The 22,445-nt window shown below is 50.7% G+C and overlaps 1 protein-coding gene across 1 annotated transcript in view; it reads left to right on the top strand.

Annotated features, from left to right (window-relative positions):
* Nucleotides 1-22,445, top strand: part of XYLT1 (xylosyltransferase 1) — a 332,499-nt gene that overhangs the window by 235,187 nt on the left and 74,867 nt on the right. Inside the window, exons 4-5 of the mRNA XM_066382542.1 lie at nucleotides 10,304-10,476; nucleotides 11,444-11,646. Of these exons, the coding sequence (XP_066238639.1) occupies nucleotides 10,304-10,476; nucleotides 11,444-11,646 (376 nt within the window). The remainder of the gene's footprint in view (nucleotides 1-10,303; nucleotides 10,477-11,443; nucleotides 11,647-22,445) is intronic.

The raw sequence follows: 22,445 nt of genomic DNA, 5'->3' as shown, positions 1-22,445 counted from the left end.
GAGAGCAGGGACCTTTTTCTGAGCACTGGGCATCTCCCAAGTTCTAATCACCAAAAATCTGCATGGAAATTTCCCAGTGGGAGCCCTGGCCGGGTAGCTCGGTTGGTTGAAGCATCATCCCAATATGCCCAAGGTTGTGAGTTCAGTATAAGAATCAACCAATGGGCCCTGGCCGGTTGGCTCAGTGGTAGAGCGTCGGCCTGGCGTGCAGGAGTCCTGGGTTCGATTCCCAGCCAGGGCACACAGGAGAAGCGCCCATCTGCTTCTCCACCCCTCACCCTCTCCTTCCTCTCTGTCTCTCTCTTCCCCTCCCGCAGCCAAGGCTCCATTGGAGCAAAGTTGGCCCGGGCACTGAGGATGGCTCTGTGTCCTCTGCCTCAGGCACTAGAATGACTCTGGTTGTAACAGAGCATCGCCCCCTGGTGGGCATACCGGGTGGATCCTGGTTGGGCGCATGCGGGAGTCTGTCTGCCTCGTTTCCAACTTCGGAAAAATACAAAAAAAAAAAAAAAAAAAAAGAATCAACCAATGAATGCATGGATAGATGGAACAACAAATCAGTGTTTCTCTCTCTCCTTTTTTTTTTTTTCTCTCTCTCTCAAATCAATAAATAAGAATTTTTAAAAAGTTAAAAAATTATATATCCCAATGAAAAAGGCACCACCACCCAAGTCGGACAGAGAATCTGGAGTCTGTCAGGGTTTCTCCTCTCGGTGACGTGACTCCTGCCACCCTGCGCTGTGCCTGCTGGTGTGATGCGGTCCCACCCACACTCACAAATCACCACACCACCCAGCGGATCGGGGATGCCTTGTTCATCCTCAGTAAGAACACCTAACATGAGACCTACCCCCTGACACAGTCCTCCATGCTCAGTGTGGTGGACTCCAGGCGCAAACTCGTGCGGATTCCCTGATCATATACTCCTCTTGCTTCCCTGACACTTGATGCCCCACTATTAGAATTCTTCATTTCTTCTTACCCCCTCGTCCTGGGGCAACCACCATTCCACTCTTTGATTCTAGGAATTTAACCATTTAGGTATCTCATGTGAGGGGACACTCCTGCGGTGTTTGTCCTTCCGTGCCTGGTGCACGTCACTCCGCCCCATGTCCCCCCTGCTCGTCCTGACAGAGGAGATCAATGTGGGGTAGCCACTGTGGAATCAGTGTGGCGCCTCTTTAAAAAAAAATAAAACTAGAGTTCCTATCCGATCATCCCATTTTATAGATGAGTCACCGGTGAGCAGAGTTGACTCGAGGAGCCATGTCTTTCCAGAGTCCCCACAGTGACGAGCCAGAGCTGGATGCCAGATCAGAATGCCAGCACCCCGCCGCACCTTCCCTGGGGACAGTAAGCTGGTGGCACTCCGGCTCGGGCTCCTGACCCAAGCCCCAGTTGCCCACAACATCGTTTCCCCTTCTCTCCCTTTCCAAGACCCAGCCAGCCCTCTAATTTGGAACCAAGTCAGAAAGCGTCCCTCGCCACCACAGCCGGAAGAGGCCCTTTCAGGGTATAAATAGAATCGAGGGCTTTGTTGGTGGAATAACTATTCCAGTCAAGCGGCTCCTTCGCTTCCCATTTGTTAATAATTGTGGTCTGAGGGAAGTTCCCGGTGTGGGTGTTTATTTGGAGGCAGCAGGGCTCCAGCCTGTACACAGCCCTGGGAGCCGGACCCCACCACGTGGCCGGACCCATTGCTTTGATCTGATCATTGAGGATGAAAAGCCAAACAGGAATGATGACACCAAAGCTGATGATGGTGCTCCCCCTCGTTTGAGTATTTGCTACGTGCCAGGTGTTGTGCTCCATACTGGACACAAATGTCCGTGCGAGACGGATTCTGTGATTATGAGATACCCATTTTACAGATAAGAAAACCGAGGCTTGGAGAACTTGCATAACAAGTGCAAGGTCACACAGATCTGCCTGGGCAGAGGCCATGATCTTAACCCCAGCACCCAGCTTTCTTCTCCTGGATCATATTCCTACAAAGTACTGCAGGTGCAATCGTTGCTAGCTTCACATTTGTACAGCACAGTGACCCCTGCAAAGCACCTTCATCTTCACCATGTCCTTGGAGCCCAAGGATTACGTACTATGAAATGCAGAGTGTGGGTACCAGGCTGAACACGGCACAGCTAGTGATTGGCACGGCATTCCACGACTCCCTGTCCTTGGCCTTCGCACCTGCATCGCAGAAATAAACTTGATATTCTCCCCCACAAGCCTGGCTTTTTAACATTTGCCTGAAGTCAGCTTCTCCCGCTGCCTCTAATCACTCTGATTCTTCCACTTATTTTCTGTTTTGTGCCACAGGCATCTGGTTACATATTTTAATTCATAGGAATTTTTTTTTTTTTTTAGGAGCTGGGCAGTGTTTGGGTTTCTATCTGTAATTGCACACAAAGCTCTGACCGCATGTCATTGCTGTTTGTCCTGCAGCTGAAAGTCAACTGACACGCTTCTCCCAGGAACAGAGTTTTCCGTTTTTGAATTGGGGACGGTTTGAGCCAGCAGAAGGGCGTGGACAGGGCTCCGGCACCACAGACTCACTCCATTCCCAGCCCTGGGAGGCCTCTGAGCCTCAGATCTTCCATAATATAACAGGATAATAATAATTCTTTTCTCGTAGAGGTTTGGATAGAAGTAAAAAAGAAAATATGACAAAAATTGTTTAACACGGGGTAGGCACTCAATGAATAGCTGGTATTAGAATTACCGGTAAGCATTGCCTTTATGGCTGTGTTTCATTTATAAGAGTAATCCATTTTATAAAATGTGGATAATGCAGAAAAGTATAAAGAAGAAATGAAAACTGTCATGCCACTATATGAACCTCTGTTAATATCTGGAAGCATATTTTTTTAAATTGTTATGGGTTTACATTTTAGGACTTCTCTTTTGCATGCTATGTTATAGACAAGTTCTATATCAGTGAGTATTATTTGGGTTGATTCCTATTTGGGACCATTATATAAACACTATTGCAGTCGAGGCCCCAGGACTTTTGCACTTGCAATGCCAGGCACGCAGAATCCTCCTCCCTCCCTTATAATTACATGGCTTACTCCCTCATTTCATTCAGAGCTTGTTTGAGTGTCTCTACTTCGCATCAGCCTTCACTGGCCACCATCACCGAGTAAACCCCAGCTCCTCCCATGCTGTCTTTTTCTCCATATACATTATCACTTCCTGCAATTGTATTCTCTGTTTGGTTACTCTTTTATTGGCTCTCTAGCCCACTAGACTAAGCAGCATTCGGGAAAGGCCTCTGTTGTGTCTGCTGATGGGACGTAGGAGATACAGAATGGATGAATACATGAACTAAAGAAACCTGGCACATAGAGACGTCCATATTTGCCTCCTCCTTCCCTTAGCATAGATTCTTATCTAACTGGAGTTACTGGGCCAAGGGGAATGCATATTTAAAATTGCAGTGCTTGTTGCCACATCGCCTCTGACAAGTTGTGCCAGCTCCGCTCCCTGCAGCCTCTAGCAGGACGAGAGACAGGCCGGTTCCCCAGTTCCTACCATGCTGGAATCTTGCCACACCCCACTGAAGATTCCACTCCTGGTGTGGGAGGCTACGTGCTTTTCGGGACCACAGTCCCGGAAATGGTGGCCAGGGAGCGGAGGGGGCCCAGGCCAACGGGCGTCTCGGCCCACGGCTGCGGTGTGGTTGACTGTCATCTCCAGCTCCCCTGTGTCGGAGCAGCTTGCCGGAAAGGTCATTACAGGAGCCTGGGCTGTGGAGCAAAAATAGGAGGCTGGTGATTGGCAGCTGGAGAAGGGAACTGTACGTGAACATCGGGCTCTTGAACGGCGCCCCACCCACGCCCGCAGGAAACTCACTCATTCTCTCTTGTTTATTCCATCAACCGTGTCGAGGTCCTACTGTGTGCGGAGTGGCTGCAGTTGGGGCTCTGGAGCCAACCTGAGAATGTCCTGCCACTTTTGGTTGGTCCCTGGGGGAAGTGCTTCACGTCTCTGAGCCCCAAATTATCCCTCCATCCCTGGGCAGTGAGAGGGGAGGAGCAGGTGTGTAAAGGACAGAAGTAGACGGGGTAGGACAGAGAAAGTCTGAGGCCTGGAGATATGGTTTAAATTCTGAGACCCTGGAACTGGTGTGCCTCTGCGTGGAAGGACAGCTGCAGTGTCTGATGTTGCACGGATCCCGCTTCCCCGATGTGGCTCCCCTCCTGCCTTCTGTCTCTTCCTGTCTCTGTGTGTGTCTGATCACACGTGTGTGTCTCTACTGGTACCTGTGTGTGTCTCTGTCTTCCTCAGTGATTCTGTTTAGTCTCTGTGTGTTTCTCTCTCCGTGTGGGGGAGTTCAGGGCCGGTTTTCTGTCTGCGGGTCCCTCTGTTTTGCTCGCAGAGTGTGTGTGGTCTTCCTGTATCCCTGTTCATTTTCTATCTATCATTTATCTATCTCTCTATTTCTCTATCATCTATCTATCTACCTATCTATCTATCATCTATCTTTTCCCCTATTGATCTGTCTTTCTGTCTGCCTCTTTCTTCTGTCTCCTTTTCTCCGTGTCTCTGTCTTTCTCTTCATCTCTCTCTTTCTCTCTCTCTCTCTTTTTTTTTTTTGTATTTTTCTGAAGTTGGAAACGTGGAGGCAGTCAGACAGACTCCACATGCGCCCAACCAGGATCCACCCGGCATGCCCACCAGGGGGCGATGCTCTGCCCATCTGGGGTGTTGCTCTATTGCAACCAGAGCCATTCTAGCACCTGAGGCAGAGGCCATGGAGCCATCCTCAGTGCCCAGGCCAACTTTGCTCCAATGGAGTCTTGGCTGCGGGAGGGGAAGAGAGAGACAGAGAGGAAGGAGAGGGGGAGGGGTGGAGAAGCAGATGGGTGTTTCTCCTGTGTGCCCTGGCCGGGAATTGAACCCAGGACTTCTGCACGCCAGGCCGACGCTCTACCACTGAGCCAACTGGCCAGGGCCTCTATTCATCTCTCTATCTCTCTGTCTCTATCTCTTGCCTCTCATACTTGTATCCATCTCTCCCTCTCTGTGTGTCTCCTTTCTTTGGATATTTTTGGTCCTTACATCTACCCCTATCCCCAAAAGAGCAGTCCTCCAGAAGAACTCTGGGCTGTCATTCCCTCTTCTCCTTGCTGCTCCCCAGACAGATCGCCAGACCCATGGGAGACACCATATTTAAGTGGAGGACGGCTGGAGTGAGAGGGTTTGACTTCCCAGCGCTCTCTCCCCTTCTCCGGGAGGGAAGCATCCTCGCTGGTGTGTGTCTGTGCATCTGGGAGTCTCCGCTACATGCTAAAACCCTCAAGAGACATTACAGAAGGCTTTTCTCAACGTCAGCGTGCAAGTCCTATAACGACCAGTGCTGGTCCTCCCGTCTCCCTGCTCTTTGCTTCAGCAGAGGGTGGGGTGGAGAGAGCAAAGCCAGCCAGGGGCTCGGCCACTAACGACTGTCACTCCCACCTCTGTCCTCACTCTCTGTGTGGCCGGGAGAAATGTTCTAACCCCTCGGAGCCTCAAAGCGTGACAGCGCCTCATTCCCGGAGCCAATAGTGACAGCCACAGAGCCTGTGGCACAGTGCTGGTGCACAGCGGGCCCTCGGAGAGGCCAGCTCCTCTAGACCAGAGCAGTCGCTTTTCTCCGGAACGCAGTCATTCATTCACTCATTCAACAATCATGGCCAGAGACATCGCGGCTGGAGAGAGCACAGGCGGGTCCCCGAGGCCCTGTGAGTCTCAGTCGCTATGAACTCCAGGTTCTTGTTTCCTAGAGGCCTCGGGGCAGGCACGGTCTGAGTGCAGCAGGAGCCCCTACAGAGTGGACTTCCTATGAGATCAAGTTTCGTGGGTCATGTGTAGACCTTTGAAAAATCACCCAGTGAAATTCAGGTGGTAAAAAGTGGCACAAGTAGCAAGTGCTTTTAAGTGTCCCTCTCTTTATTTGATAAAGAGTCTCCAAGGGAGACAAAGAGAAGTCACACCCAGCATGGCAGTGCATTGCCTTGGGGCTGCGGTCATGGGAAGAGACTATAAACTTCCAAATTCGTATGTCATCTTTTTACTTTGGATTTTCACATTTCTTAACCCATTCAGTATATACATTTGTGAAAACGTGCTCATGTCCTACATGTCTTGGTCCTCCAGGCTTTGTCCAGGGTGGGAAAATGGGAGGTTTTAAGGATGGAAGGATGGATGGATGGATGGATAAATTGTTGTATGACTGTTTAAAGAGACATGATCCCTCTGGGAAGTCCCAGCCTCTTGTATGATCACCAGGAAAGCCCAATGTGTTGTGATTGGATTGGAGAGAAGATTAGAGGGGGGTTAGGACGGCCCTCTGGTTGCTGCCCAGTCTGTCTTCAACCAGAGTCAAGAGGATAATCACCCCCAGGATTACAGCTACTGATTGACTAGCCAAGGAGCCAAAGACATTAAGACTCATCAGGAGAGCTTGAAGAAAGGGCTTAGAAGCTTCAGGTTGGCCTGACCTGTGGTGGCGCAGTGGGATAAAGCGTCGACCTGGAACACTGAGGTCGCCAGTTCGAAACCTTGGGCTTGCCTGATCAAGGCACATATGGGAGTTGATGCTTCCTGCTCCTCCCCCTTCTCTCTCTCTCTCTGTCTCTCTCTAAAAAAAAAAAAAAAAAAAAAAAAAGAAGCTTCGGGCTATATTTTCTGAGGTCTCTCTGTCCCTGCAGACAGAACATTCACTTTTCCCTCACCCTCCGAGAGCAACCTGAACATACTACTATCATAAAACGTGGAGCACTGGCGTCTGCTTTCCCCAGTTGCCAAAGGCAAGAAAAAATTTCCCCCAATTTTCTTTTTCTAGTACCAAGTACAGAACTTGGCATGTGGTATAAACTAAATTAATGTTGCATGGATCAATGAGTTGATAGTTAGATGTTTGAAGAGTGGATTCACAGATGATTTGCTTTGAGGATGATGGGTGAGTGGATGGACGGATGGATGGATGGATGATTGGTTTTAAAGGTGATGGGTGGTTGGATGGATGAATGAATAGATGATTGGATTTTTTTAAAATAATAAGCTGCTGAATGCTTTGCTAGATGAGTAGTTAAATGGTTTGCTGGATGAGTGGCTGGATTTGGATGGGTAGTGGTTGGGTTTGTATGGACAGATGACTGGATGGGTGGATGGATGGATGAATAGATGGATGGGTGGGTGGATGGACGAGTGGATGATGGATGGATAGATGGATGGGTGGAAAGATGTGTCCTTATTGTTGGGCTAGGGTTGGCTTTCCAAGCCAAGGATACAGGAATCCTCCCTGGAAAACCTCTGATAGTCCTCAAGTCCATGTCTGTTTCCCTGCAGTAACTCACAAAGTATTTCATTAACTAACAAGCAGAATTATTGTAAACTTTTTCTAATTCTGGGTATGGAAATATAGTATATATTAGTGGGTAAGGGCATATGCTTTGGAAACAGACCTGGGTTTGAATCTCAGCTGAACTAATTAAAGCAGCATGAACTTGAACAAATAAATCCCTTGGTCTCTCTAAGCTGCGGTTTCCTCATTTGCAGAATGGGAATAATAGCATTATCTTGCAGGGTTCTTGTGAGGATTACATGAAATAATGAATGGCAAGAGCTGATCAGTGCTCAGTAAACTCTATTGCTACTTTAATGGCACTGAACCAAAATGTACCCTCCTGTAACTTCTTTTTTCCACCAAGAACCACATGTGTGCCAGCTGTTCTTACACTGTTGTATATTTAATGACAAACAAGACTAAGTAGTCCCTCATCTCTTGGAGTTTATGTTCTAGTGGGGTATTTAAACAATAAACAAGTAAATGAATAAACAATTTCAGACAGTGTTAAAAGCTATGCAGGAAATTTAGGCAGGATGAGATGACAGGGAATGTTGTGGCTGGGGAGGGGAGGACGTGTCCTTTTATTGAGCTGTGAACTAATGACCGGAAGATGCAACCATGCAGAAATCTAAGGAAAGGGTGTTCCAGGCAGCAGGAATAGCCAGTGAAAAGGCCCTGAGGCAGAAACAAGCTCGCTCAAGGTAAAGAGAAAAGAAGGCCAGGGGGCGAGGTACGTATAGGGCCAGTCAGGGCACAGAGCTCTGCAGGAGTCAGCTCACGAGGCTATAGAGGCTGAGCCATGATTTGGACATTAGCCACATTAATCTCATCCTGTCCTCTGGAACAATGTAGAAGGTGCCTTGTTCATTTGGCAGCCTTCCCTCTTTCCAACGACAGCTGACAGGCTCCCCATCTCCTGACCTCCAGGCTGAGCACTCCCAGTTCTCAGCTTTCCCAGTTGACATTCTGGGACACATACAGTTAATACCCTGACAGTGTTCTGGGCCCATCAACCTAGAACCCACAAGAAATCAGGTTAGATTCAAAGAAAATCAGGCAATCAGGTGGCAGAAAGCCGGGAGATCTCTAGTTGGAATTGCAATGAACTAAACCAGGGGTAGTCAACCTTTTTACACCTACCGCCCACTTTTGTATCTCTGTTAGTAGTAAAATTTCCTAACCGCCCACCGGTTCCACAGTAATGGTGATTTATAAAGTAGGGAAGTAACTTGACTTTATAAAATTTATAAAGCAGAGTTACAGCAAGTTAAAACATATAATAATAATTACTTACCAAGTACTTTATGTTGGATTTTTGCTAAGTTTGGCAGAATAAATCTTTATAAAACAACTTACTATAGTTAAATCTATCTTTTTATTTATTCCTTTGTTGCTCTGCTACCGCCCACCATGAAAGCTGGAACGCCCACTAGTGGGCGGTAGGGACCAGGTTGACTACCACTGAACTAAACCAATAAGCTGGATTGTCCCTTGAAACCTTGTCCCTAGTGCATTTGCAAGAGAAAGCAGGAGAAAAGCGGCTGCTTTGGGATAAAAGACATCTGGAACCGTTTATCTAGGGGGATCTGGTATAGGCTCTGGGCTTTCAAGGAAAACTAAGACCTGGCCCTGGCCGGTTGGCTCAGTGGTAGAGCGTCGGCCTGGTGTGCGGAAGTCCCGGGTTCGATTCCTGGCCAGGGCACACAGGAGAGGCGCCCATCTGCTTCTCCACCCCTCCCCCTCTCCTTCCTCTCTGTCTCTCTCTTCCCCTCCCGCAGCCGAGGCTCCATTGGAGCAAAGTTGGCCCAGGCGCTGGGGATGGCCCCTTGGCCTCTGCCCCAGGCGCTAGAATGGCTCTGGTCGCGACAGAGCGACGCCCTGAATGGGCAGAGCATCGCCCCCTGGTGGGCGTGCTGGGTGGATCCTGATCGGGCGTATGCGGGAGTCTGTCTGACTGCCTCCCCGTTTCCAGCTTCAGAAAAATACAAAAAAAGAAAAGAAAACTAAGACATGACTGATGGTGGCTGATCTCCAGCCAGGCTGATCCTGGAGCTCACAGGGGGTCATTAGGATCCAGACCATCTCCATCACTCCGCAGTTCTTCCTCTGTGTCAGCTTTCCTCTTGGACAGCTTCTCTCCATGTGAGGACAAAGAGGCTCTTAGAATCTCTGAGTTGTGTGTCTATCAGAAAAAGAATGTTTCTTATCTAGTTGTTTCAACAAAAGTTTAGAATACTGTCTTCTTGGCTAAGTAGGCTTGATTGGGTCGCCTGTTCACCTCGAAATCAGATACTGTGTGGCCAAGGAGATGCAGTGTTCTCACTGGCCAGACCAAAGCTCCGTGAGCACCCCTGAAACTGACAGTGCAGGGAGATCCTCCCCACCCAGATGGACTGACAGCGGAGGAGGGGAATGATGCCTCCCCAAATACTGGATGATGAATACATCCTAAAGACCTTCTGTACAACTTCATGCTTACAATCAATACAATATAGCACCCTTACATTTTTGTTAAGAGGGTAGATCCCATCTGTTCTTATCACAGTTTTTTAAAAGTGAATGCTGTTAGGAGGAAACGGGAGAATGGACCGTGGACAAGCACAGGTAGCTTGCATTTTCCGGCTCAGAATTAACTGATCCTTTCTCTGTGGTTCAGAAATACATCTCTTATACCTCTTATCTCCTTTTGTTCCATGGTTTAATGTGTGTACATATGTCTCCATCAGCTTTTTAAAGCTCCTTGGGGATGGAAACCATGACTGAAGCACCTCAGGGTCCCCTACGCCTGTCGCACCAGGTCAGCGTAAGGGTCCAGGACATGCTTGGCTAAGATGAATCAGGTTTCAGGGCCCAACATGACTGTCAGACCCCTCCAGTCGTCACCACGATGAAGCATCAGAGAACCTGCCCCCAAAAAGGAACTGCTGATTCTCACCCCCCTCTGTGACCTTTCGGGTTTCCCCCCAGGCAAAGCCAACAAGAATGTCCAGTGGGACGAGGATTCCGTGGAGTACATGCTGGCCAACCCGGTCCGGATCGCCTTCGTGCTGGTGGTCCACGGCCGCGCCTCCCGGCAGCTGCAGCGCATGTTCAAGGCCATCTACCACAAAGACCACTTCTTCTACATCCACGTGGACAAGGTGAGGCCTCTCCAGCCACCCCCCAGCCGGGCGCTCTCTGGGGTCTGTCTGCCCCTCTTCAAGCCAGCCTCTCTTTCAGGGAGGGCCAGTGGGCTGGACAGCCACCTCTCCTAGTGTTTGGTCTTGAAGTGCTACGTGTGGGTGTGTGTGGACTTCAACATTCCCAGCTGTGACTGTGGACTTCCTTTATAAATACTTGGTGTCCTTTCCTCTCTTCCTTCCTGTCTCACCGCCCAATGCACTGTCTGCCACTCTGTAAGGCCAGCCATCCTGGGAGCGGGCACGCGTTTTCTATAAAGGGTCAGAGAGGAAACATTTTAGGCTTGAAAGCCGGACCCTTTCTGTTGCAACTACTCAGCTCTGCCATCATCGTGTGAAAACAGCCATAAACGATACATGAATGAATGTGTGTAGCCGGGTCCCAATAAAACTTGATTTACAAAACCCGGCGGCAGGCTTGCTGAACCCTAGCTGTCTTGTCCCAGAGGTTTCTGTTAGTCTGCTGATGTGACAGGATTATGTCCTCGCTCAAGAGGCTAAGGGATGTTTGGTTCTAAAGGTCTGCTTCTAGCGGGCCTATGAGAGGGCAGTGGCAACATTCCACCCCTCAAAGTACCCCTCAGGCTTCGACACAGCCGTGTTTCATGGCTTGCTGTCCTCAGGCCACATGCCTCAGTCTAGTATGAAAATGCAGAGTCCTAGGCTCCTAGTGAGCCAGTAGGTCAGAGGCGGGGCCAGGGAATCTGTACTTTAGAATAGCTACAGTAAAATTTTAAAAACAATAAAGGTTTAAATAGTGATGCAGAAGACTGCCCCAGCCTGAACTAGTTACTTGGCAAAGTTCAGAAACCCTTTCAACTAGAAGGGAAGGGACAGAGAGTGGATAAGGGGGCATGTCTGGGTGTTTTCTGGGCTCCTGGGTGTTTTCTGGGCTGCTGAATGTCACCCCTTTCTCTCCTGGGAAAAGCGCTCCAATTACCTGCATCGCCAAGTGGCCCAGTTTGCCAGGCAGTACGAGAATGTCCGTGTCACCCCCTGGAGGATGGCCACCATCTGGGGGGGAGCCAGCCTCCTGTCCACGTACCTGCAGAGCATGCGGGACCTCCTGGAGATGACCGACTGGCCCTGGGACTTCTTCATCAACCTCAGCGCAGCCGACTACCCCATCAGGTAAGGCGGCCTGCGGCCCCAGCCAGCCTGCGCCGGGTCCCGCTCCCTCGCGCTCCCTAGTCTTAGCAGGGAAACCAGAGGCAGAGGCGGCTTGCCTCCCGCCCAGAGAAGCATGTCTGCCTCCGCGAGGTGCGGTGGCGCGCCTGCGCACTGCCTGCGCGGATCTCCGCGTAGGATCCTCACTGGACCTGAGCGTCGTTTGTGCGTTCATTCATTCATTCATTCACTCGTTCAACAGGTATTTACTGAATACACGGTTTTTCCTTCTCTGTTGGAAGAAACACTCAAGGGACCGTCACCCCTCCCCACACGGTGCTTTCATCCAAGTCGGGGAGGCAAAAAAAAAACAAAGTCAGTCAAATGGTAGGTGAGGAAAACAAAGCGGAGAGAAGACAAGGGAGAGTTGTCATTTTCACCGGCGTCGCTAGGACCACCCTTACCGAGAAGAATGGGAGAGGAAGGAGGAGTGGGCCGCTCAGGCAGGGAATGGGGTCCGGGAAGAGGTGACAGCAGGTGTCACCTGAGGCGGGAACACGCCGGATGTGTTGAAGGAACCAAGGGGCTCGGTGTGGCTGCAGCAGAGTAAGGGAGGCACAGGGTGGTGAGAGACAGAACGTTAGAGGGAAATCTGAGGCAGGATCATCGTTTCCACAGTCTGGCAGTTCCTCAAGCAAGGTGGGAACCGCCGGTGTGTTTGAGCAGAAGAGGACGAAGTGTGACTTCAGCGGTAAACTAAAAGGGGTGGAGTGGAGGAAAAGCTATCGGTTGTGACAGTTCGGGCCCAATGACGGACTGGAAGGTGCCTTCGGGCAGTTTGAGGACCATCCGTGTGTGGGGTTTGGGGGATTGTTTGTTTGCTTGTTGGTTTGTTTTTGGCTCCTATCAAATTTTAACAACTGAATGGATTGCGTCTGTTTTTACATGGGGAGATTTCTCATAAAACCCTAGACTTTGAGCTTCTGTGAGAGGTCTGCCCACTCTGGGCCTGCAGCCTGCTTGGCCACATTGTGGGGCTGGCGGAGCAGCCAGCAGCCCCAGGGGGTGGGGGTGCCACCGGGTAAGTCCCTGTGCACAAACATTGATCTGCTCTGCAAGATAGACCATAAGCAAAGAACCCCCACCCCCGTCGCCACCGCCAGAGATCTTGTAAAGGAAAAAAAAAAAAAAGGCAAGAAAACTCTATTTCCTATCAAGATGGCAGCTCTTTGCTCGACTGTGTCCTCCATCCCGATCCACTGAGAAGGCTGAAAAGCAGAAGGGCATGTGGACAGGGAGGGGGACGATGTGTGTGAGGAGAGGCCTCCCCTCCTGAAGGCCCTGGGCCACGGGGGCAGCATCCCCGGAAAAGCTAAATGGAGGAATCCTTACACACATGCACTTTCATCAGGGCAGTACCGAGACTGCTATACTAAAACCCCTATTGTGCATCACCCGGTTTCACCTGTGATCAATTCATGACAGCCAGGCAGTCTCTCTGCTCCTGACCTCTCCCCTCAACCCCAGTGAAGCATTTCCAAGACATCATAAAACTGTATCTATAAATATTTCTATATACATCTCTCTTTGAACATAACATCAATATAATTATCACATGAAAAATATTAACCGTCCCTCCTAATGTCATCACATATTGAGGCCAGGCAGTCCCAGGAGTTCGGGGTTTGAGTCAGGATCTAAGTAAGATACAGGCACGGATGGAAGGGCTCTATTTAAAGCTAGAAATGGCTTCTGTCTCCTTCACAATGTGGTTGGTGGTGCCCTCCCTTAGTCCTGGGCTGGGTGGCACCCCGTCATCTGCTAGGAGACCGTCGACCCTGGAGGAGATCTGGGAAGCTACAATCTGTGCTCATTTTAGGCAGAATATACCCGGTACCCGTGAACATGAGAAAAACGATGGGGGATAGGAAGGTACCTGTTTTCTTTTGTTTGTAGGATAGCAGAGATAAAAAGAAGGGGGAGGGGATGATTTTAAAACATCACTGGCAGATTTTTTTACTCATTTACTTATTCATTCATTCAAACATTTATTCCACAAAGATTTATTAGGCAACTACTACGCTAGGCACTCTCAGGGCATTTAGTAAACAAAAGCCACACAGCTCCTCCCTGGTGCTACCCTAGTTGGGAAGAGGGAATTATTAGGTAATCATGTAAGAGAGGCATCAGGCAAGGTGTGAAAGAACTAGAAAGAAAGGAAGATGGTGTGGGTGCAAGAGGGGCGTACTCGGGGGGTCAGAGGCCTCTGATCTGCAGTTTTGAGTTGAGACCTGAGGATAAGAAGGGACTGGCAAGCAAATGAGAAAGAAGACCATTCTAGAAGGATTTCCCAGGCTAGGCACTACTGACAGACATAACGGGCTGGGTCGTTGTGTGCCGTGGGGGCCGTCCGTGCACTGCGGGATGTTGAGCAGCATCCCTGGCCTCCACCCACTAGATGCTGGTCACGCTCCCCACATGCCGGTCTCTGTGGCAGCCACCAATACCTCTAGCTGTTGTTTCCCCCAGGGGCTAAATCCTTGCAGCTGAGAACTCTCCAGTTCCGGAGAGAAAGAACAGCCTGGACGAGACTGAGGTCAGAGATGAATTAGTTGCATTTGAGAAATTTAAACCTGGATAGAGTGCAATAAAAGAATGAGGAGGCCCTGGTCGGTTGGCTCAGCGGTAGAGCGTCGGCCTGGCGTGCGGGGGACCCGGGTTCGATTCCCGGCCAGGGCACATAGGAGAAGCATCCATTTGCTTCTCCACCCCCCCCCCTCCTTCCTCTCTGTCTCTCTCTTCCCCTCCCACAGCCAAGGCTCCATTGGAGCAAAGATGGCCCAGGTGCTGGGGATGGCTCCTTGGCCTCTGCCCCAGGCGCTAGAGTGACTCTGGTCACGGCAGAGCGACGCCCCGGAGGGGCAGAGCATCGCCCCCTGGTGGGCAGAGCATCGCCCCTGGTGGGCGTGCCGGGTGGATCCCGGTCGGACGCATGCGGGAGTCTGTCTGACTGTCTCTCCCCGTTTCCAGCTTCAGAAAAAAACAAAAAACAAACAAACAAACAAAAAAAGAATGAGGAGAGGTGAGTTTAGAGTATAGGGCAAGGGCGAGTTAGGGCATTCTTTCCCGTCTTCCAGGGAAGGACTGAGTTCAGAAGTATCCTAAAGTGCTGAGTGTGGCCGCTCGTGTGGGGAGGGCTTCCTTCAACCCTCAAAGCAAACCCGCTTTGTTGAAAGGCAAACTGAGGCCCGAAGTTGTATAAAAGATACATGGTAGGGTGGGGATCTGAACCAGTCCTGTCTGGTTCTATGGTTGGTATTCTTTCTGCTTGGAGTTGGCCCCTAGGGAAGTCGGCTGGCGTGGAGTGGTGGGATGGCCCCAGGCCTCCAGGGGCACAGCCACTCCTCAGACTCCTGGCTGGACAGAGTAATGATGGTACCCCCTGGCAGCAGGATATCTCCTAAGAAAAGGTCACCTCTTGTGTCCCGGAATCTGACTAGCTGAAATCAAGATTCCCACACTCTTTCCTCTAGGTTTCCAGTGGAGGCCCCAGAGGTCATTTCAACCAAGGCTGGGTGGCAGAACTTGGCTAGAGACCTCTTGAGGTCGGGTAGGTGTGCCCAGGCTAGTGGCCCTTCCAGGAGACTCATGTCAGGTTGTGAGGCTGCCTCCCAGAGGCCTTGTGTTGATTTGCAAGTTGAAGCCATAACCCCAGGCCACTTAACCAAGTCTGCTGTGCCGGGATATCAGAACTTCTAGCATTTCAGCATCCAAGAGGATGAGTGTTCCTCTCTCGGCAGATGGCTGAAGTTTGAGTTTGAGTTCTGCTGCTTCACAAGCAGAACTAGAACCACCACCCAGTGAATTCAGTCTTTGTGGACACACGTTGTAACCATGCAACCTAGCGGAGTATCATACGCTTATTAGGAAGTGCTCAGTAAACATCAACGGTTAATTCATTGTGTGTAGGCTAAGCCGCACTTCTCTGAGGGGCCCAGAGAGCCTTTCTCAGACCAGGTGCCCCACCTATTTGGGGGCGCAGAGAAGAGTCATCATATTTCTAACTTCTTTAGCTTTATGCTCAAGTCTCCGCACCTCTATCTGTCTGTCCTTCTCTGCTGTCATTTCCGTCCTGCCCCCCCAGGTTCTTCTGCCCACTGTGCTCTGCCAGACTGATGGCCAGAGGCCCTTCATGCATCAGGCACTGCGGCTTCCTCTTGCTGTTGTTTTCGCGAAGTCGCCCCACACAAAAACATATGAATTTTGCAGATGAATGGTTTTTTTCCTGGGCCGCTCTGATAGGCTCTCACTTCCCATCTGCCGCTCCATCTGTAGCTTCCAAAACCACGACTTCTTCCATCCCAGGAAGGGTGTGAGCAAACTTCGGAGCCTTTCTCGAAAGGGAGGGAGAGCCCGAGAAGAAGCTTCTGAGAGGCTCAGGAAACTTGGGGCATAGCCGAGAACAGAGCTGCCCAGCGGGGGCTACTCTGAGCTGTTTGTGACTTGGTATCGCCTCCCTGTGTCCGCGCTGCCCGGCTCTGACGGGGAGACCAGACTCTTCTGCGTCGAGATCATGAAGACTCACTGGTCTGTACTGGCCACTAGCCTTGTGTAGACCCCGGACACAGCCTGCTTGCACATCCTGTGCCACCACCGACTGGCTGTGTGACTCAGCACAGGCTACTTTAGTCTGCATCTCTGTTTGTCAGCGTGAAAAACGGGCGCGATCTTAGTCCCTGTTTCATAGGGCTGACAGGGACTAAAGGACACGTTGCATGTCCAGGGCGAACACCGTGCCTGACACATAGAGTGCTCGCTAAACGCAGGCTGTCGTGACTGTAGCGATGGGATAGCGTGGGCACCACAGGCAGGGCTTAATCATCAACTGAATTGCTTTCCCATGTCTTGAACTCACATCTCTTTCAAACATGGGGAAAGCGAAGGTGGACTGTAAAGGCTAATGTTTCAAGGAGAAACAACAGAACCAGCTCGTTTGTGTACATGCAGACTACTTCTGGATTTGCAGTGTACAAGCCAAATGTGTACAGAGATTCGGGTCCTCCTGCTCCGGTATGGATATGACTGCAGGCCCACACGGGCTCTGAGACCTGACTGCTCGGCCCACATTGGCTCTGGTCGGAGTTGGTGCCGTATCTGGCACAGGGGCGGACATGGACGTTTTCAAACCCCGAGACCCTGTGACGTCTTAAATCATCAAAGGACATGCCGGTTTTATCCCAGTATATTCTACTCACTAAGGCTGGAAACCGCTAGCACACGTTAGTTAGATGGGCCATGAAAGGGATGAAACCAAAAGCAGTCTGCATTGTTGGGGTCAGTGGTGTCAGACCCCACAGTGTCTCACCTCACCAGGCCCTTTGTCTTGGGGCAAATCCAGTGCAAAGGGAGAAGGGTTCAGTGTGCCCTTGGCCCCTCCGGGGCACCCACACTGTGCGTGTGCGTGTGCGTGTGCATGTATGTGGCAGGGGCAATAGCACTGAAATTTTTTCAGCTAAAACCAGGGTCTACTAATCCTGCCTCTTGGAGGTCCATGGAAACAAGGCCTAACCCAGCTGGGCCCACCTTGTGGGCATTTAGGTTACACTTGACTGTAGACCAAAACCACTGTCCTAAGAGAGAGACCACCAGGACCCGGACCAGAAGTACTAGAGCCGTTCTGCGGGGCCTCAGCAGGCAATGCCAGCTAGTGAGGACAGGGAGCAGGTGTCCGGGATTTCTCTACGATGCTCCGAAGACCCGTCTTTACGTGGCACTGACAGAGCAAGGCTCACATCTAGAGCCAGCAGACATTTGCTTTGTACCTGCGGTGTGTCAGACCTGCCGCCGGGGGCCTGTGACACGTTTCCTCATCTGTAAAGTGGGGATAACATAGCACCACCATGTGGCTGCGTAGCAGGTTAGATGACTTACTGTATGTAAAGTGCTCAGCACTCAGTAAGCACTGTCTAGGTGACAGCCATCGTTATTAACGGGGAGACTGTTGTTGATCAGAAGTGAACATCTTTACGGAGTGAGGCGCATGATCTGAAAGAGAGGGCGAGGGCGTGGTCTGAAGGAGAGGGAGGGTGTGGTCTGAAGGAGAGAGAGGGCGTGGTCTGAAGGAGAGGGAGGGTGTGGTCTGAAGGAGAGAGGGCGTGGTCTGAAGGAGAGGGCAAGGGCTCTAAGAGTACTTTGCAGGGGAAGCTCACTTGGAGGCGGCATGTGAACTGAGACATGTGGATGGATAGGAGTCCCCCAGTGGCGGTGTGAAGGGCCCCAGGAAAGTCTCCAGGAAAGGGGATGTCATGGGCAAGGGCCCCCTGGTAGAATGGCCCTGGCATGTATGAGGAGCTGAGAAAAGGCTAACGTGGCTGAAACTCAAACAGCAAGGGGTTGCCTGATACCAGTGAGGTAGGTCGAGGCCAGTCCCTCTGGGACTTTAGATGACCTGTTCGGTGATGGAATCCATAGCCTGTGAACGATGTGGTTTTAACAGGGAGTAATCAGATTTGCAGTCCAGAGGGATCGTGTTGGCTGCCCACAAGGGAACAGTTGGCAGGTGTTTCATGTGGGGAGGCCAGTAAGGAAGGGGGTTGTTGCTTCTGCTGAGCTCAGAACTCCGCCCAGAGAGCCCCCTCTCCTCTCCAAACCTGGCAGAGGCAAGTGTCCTGGAAACCACGATGAGCTTCCTGCATCCAAGCATACGGTTAGCCTTTTAGTCACACAGATCCAGGCAGCTGCCCCACACCTGCGTGAAACAGCCTCATTCAGGAGACTGCAGAGCAGGGCTGATGCAGGGAACCAAGAACCCCCAGTGGCCTGATGCGAGAATTTAGAGAACAGGTCAGGAGAGCGCTGAACAGGGAGGTAGGAGGGGATAGACTGGGGGTTAGGGGAGGGACTATCAAAGCATGTGAGTTCAGACCCTTCTTTCCTTCTTTTTTTATTGATTGCTTTTAGAGAGACAGAGGAGAGAGAGAGAAACATCAATTTGTTGTTCCACTTATTTATGCATTCATTGGTTGCTTCCCGTATGTGCCCTGACTGGGGAGAAAACCTGCAACCTTGTCATTTCTGGATGACGCTATGTAAAGCCAGTGGCCACAGCCACCATCACAGCCACCTGGCCCATGCAGGCTCAGCTTTAATCCGGACAAATTGTAAAGAAACTGCGGAGCCAAAAACTGGTGGGCCATTTTCCTTTATTCTAGACTGGCACTCAGCAAGCAAGTAAAAACACACAGCGGGAAACACTTCCCTTTCCATTCAGGGCTCCCAAAGCCACACTGACTCCTCCGAGTTTTCCTAGAATCAAAGGCTTCCATCTCACCATTTCGCCTGCCGTTTTGGCCGCCTCTTCCACGTGGCCTCCTTGCCCTGCTACACCGTGGACCCTTCCTCTCTACAGGAACGTGATCACGCTCTCCAAAATGGCCTCCTTGCTCCTCCTTTTAAAACTTTTCAGTGGGACAACCCCCTCCTCCAGCACACATTAGCATAACCAAGCCCCTTCCCAAACAAGAAGGGCAATTAGCTGTTATCGCAGGAAAGCATCACCCCGTGAGAGCAGCGGCCATCTTTAACAGAGTGAACAAAATATAACTTATCTGCCCAACACGCTACAACCGACTGAGCTAACCTGACAGGGCCTCTAGACCCTTCTTTGTTCTTTTAATTGTGGTAAAACACAGTGGCGTAGGGAACATAACTGGCGGCCGGGGCACTTGACACTTGACTGGCGCACCCCTCCCCTTCTGCCCCCCTCCCCTTCTACTACGCTTTTCCTGTTTGTCTTGGAGACCGTTTGGGGCCCCTCTGCGAGTGGCGCCCGGGGCATGATAGACCCCCTTGCCTCCCCCTCGTTAGGCTACTGGTAAAACATATATAACATAAAATTTACCATTGTAACCATCTTAAGTGTACAGTTCTGTAATGCTGAGTACATTCACACTGTTGTGTAACCAGTCTCAGGACTCTTTATCTTATAAACCTGAAACTCTCCTGTAAGGCCAGTGGCCGTCACCATGGCCATACAGGTATACCCATTGAATTCGGGCAGACGGGTAAAGGAACCGTGGAGCCAGAAAATGGTGGGCCATTCCGTTTATGAAAGTCTCCTAACAGTGGACGAGCAAACAGGCAGGGAAGACTGCTTCCCTCTCACTCAGGGCTCCCAAGCCCCCAAAGCACTCAGGACTCACAGAATCACAGCCCCCACCAGCCTCAGCACTCCCCAGCCTAACAGGCCAGGCAGAAATACCCCTTCTCCGGCAGACAATAGCAAACAATCGCCCCTCCCTGTGGAGACAAGCGATCTGCAATTTGTGATCTGCCGCCCTGAGGGCAAGCACCACAGCCTCCCACAGACCACACACAGAGCGCTGCCCTGCGCCAGTGCAGAATACAAGCCAGCAACCCGAAACACTTGTTTACCCAACATCTACTCCCCGCTCCCTCTTCCCCCGGCCCCTGGCAATCACTGTTCCACTTTTTGTCTCTATGAATTCGACCACCCTAGGTAACTCATATAAGTGGAATCATACAATATTTGTCTTTTTGTGACTGGCTTATTTTACTTAGCATGATGTCCTCCGTGTTGTGAATTTGTAGAATTTCCTTTCTTTTTAAGCCTGAATAATATCCCACCGTGTGCAGATGCCCCATTTCGCTTATCCGTGTTCACCTGTCATCAGCGGACACTTGGGTTGCTTCCACCTCTTGGCTATTGTGTATAATGCTTCTACAAATGTGTGTGCAGCTCTCCCCTCTCCTCTCTGCCCCAGATCTTTGGGGAGTATACCCAGAAGCAGAATGGCTGGATCGTGTGGTAATTATTGATATTCTTCAGGGTGGAGTCTCCAGACTGTTCCCCAAAGCAGCTGCCCCACCTTACACTCCGGCCAGCAGTGCACACACCCCTCTCCCCCCAGCTTCGGCCATCCACACCAAAAGTCGTTACTCTTGCATAGTTTTTCACAGTAGCCATCCTAATGGGTGCGAGGTGTTTCTTGTTCTTGTTAAGGAGCAAACAGTCCTGAAACGAAGAGCCCTGGGGCCCTCAGAAGCTTTCAATAACTGATGTTTTTCTCTAGTACTTCCTCCCAACCCACACCAGCCCCCTTCCCATTCCCCGCCCTCCCCGAAACAGGACCGTCTGTCCACCTGCTCACCGCAGCTGGGAACCTGTGCCCTCCGCCTTGTCACCCTGTTGGGGCCTGCATATCCTATTCCTAACCCTGACATCTATATCTCGTGTACCGCCCCCCTGTGACCCTTCTGTCCCTGCCCAAGTTACTTCACACTGGAGCCTTCAGAGTCCCCCAGAGGGCACAAGATGGGAGACCCTAAAAAGCACTAGAGCTTCTCCATGGCCATCGGCCATGGAGCATCGGCCCCCGGCCCTCTCTGGAAGTGGCTTGCAGCCTGTGTTTATTTACTCAAGCAAGTGTGCAGGTCACTTCCCAAGTGTTTGTTGAGCACAAGCCACGCGGTGGACACTTGGCGAGGTACCGGGGCCTGCAGAGGGAGGAAGGACCTGCTTGTCCACGGAGGGTGCTTACAGTCTAAGGGAGAAATGAGGATCATGTGAGTAAATCATGCTAGGTGTCATCATGGAGAGTAAGAAGGGGCCTATTTTAGGGAGCATGGTCAGGGAAGATAAGATGCCTTGAAAGAGTGATGTTTAAGCCAAAACCTGAAGTGGGGCCCGCTATGGATAAAAGAGGAATTGAGGTACCAGGCAAAGAGCAACAGCATGTGCAAGGTCCCTGAGGCAGAGATGGTCCTAGCACATTCCAAGGACTAAAGAGAAGGGAGGGAAGGTAGGGCGGGGCAATAAAGCTGAGCATGGAGGAATAAGAGTCTGGAGGACTCAAGGGCAGTGATCGCCAACCCCCGGGCTGTGGACCGGTACCAGTTCATGGGCCATTTGGTACCGGTCCTCAGGGAAAGAATAAATAAATTATATTATTTCTGTCTTATTTATATTTAAGTCTGAAAAATGTTTTATTTTTTCAAAAATGACCAGATTCCCTCTGTTACATCCGACTAAGACTCACTCTTGACGCTTGTCTCGGTCACGTGACACATTTATCTGTCCCACCCTAAAGGCTGGTCCGTGAAAATATTTTCTGACATTAAACCGGTCTATGGCCCAAAAGAGGTTGGGAACCACTGCTCTAGAGGACTCATCAGCCCCAGGACTCATCCTTCTGCCCACCGGACTCCTCTCTGTGCCCTGAGCCTCTGTCTCAGTTTCCCTTGGCTGCGGTAACAAGTTCCCACTGGCTTAAAGCAACAGAAATGTATCTTCTGACAGTTCTGAAGCTGACGTCTGTAATCAAGGTGTTGGCAGGGCCATCCTCCCCCGGAGGCTGCATGGAAGCCTCCTTCCTTGCCTCTTCCTAGTTTCCCGTGGTTACTGCCCATTCTCGGCATTTCTCGACTTGAAGATGCATCACTTCAATCTCCGCCCCCATCTTCCCTTGCCTTTCTCTTACCTGTCTGCCTCTCTTCACATGACCTTCTTACAAGAACACCAGTCTTTGGATTTAGGGCAGGGGTCCCCAAACTTTTTACACAGGGGGCCAGTTCACTGTCCCTCAGACCGTTGGAGGGCCGGACTATAAAAAAAACTATGAACAAATCCCTATGCACACTGCACATATCTTATTTTAAAGTAAAAAAAAAAAAAAAATACGGAAACAAATACAATATTTAAAATAAAGAACAAGTAAATTTAAATCAACAAACTGACCAGTATTTCAATGGGAACTATGGGCCTGCTTTTGGCTAATGAGATAGTCAATGTGCTCCTCTCACTG

Source organism: Saccopteryx leptura, chromosome 4, assembly GCF_036850995.1.
Source record: "Saccopteryx leptura isolate mSacLep1 chromosome 4, mSacLep1_pri_phased_curated, whole genome shotgun sequence".
Lineage (NCBI taxonomy): Eukaryota > Metazoa > Chordata > Mammalia > Chiroptera > Emballonuridae > Saccopteryx > Saccopteryx leptura.
The sequence above is the reverse complement of the archived record's forward strand: the minus strand, read 5'-3'. Positions and strand labels throughout refer to the sequence as shown.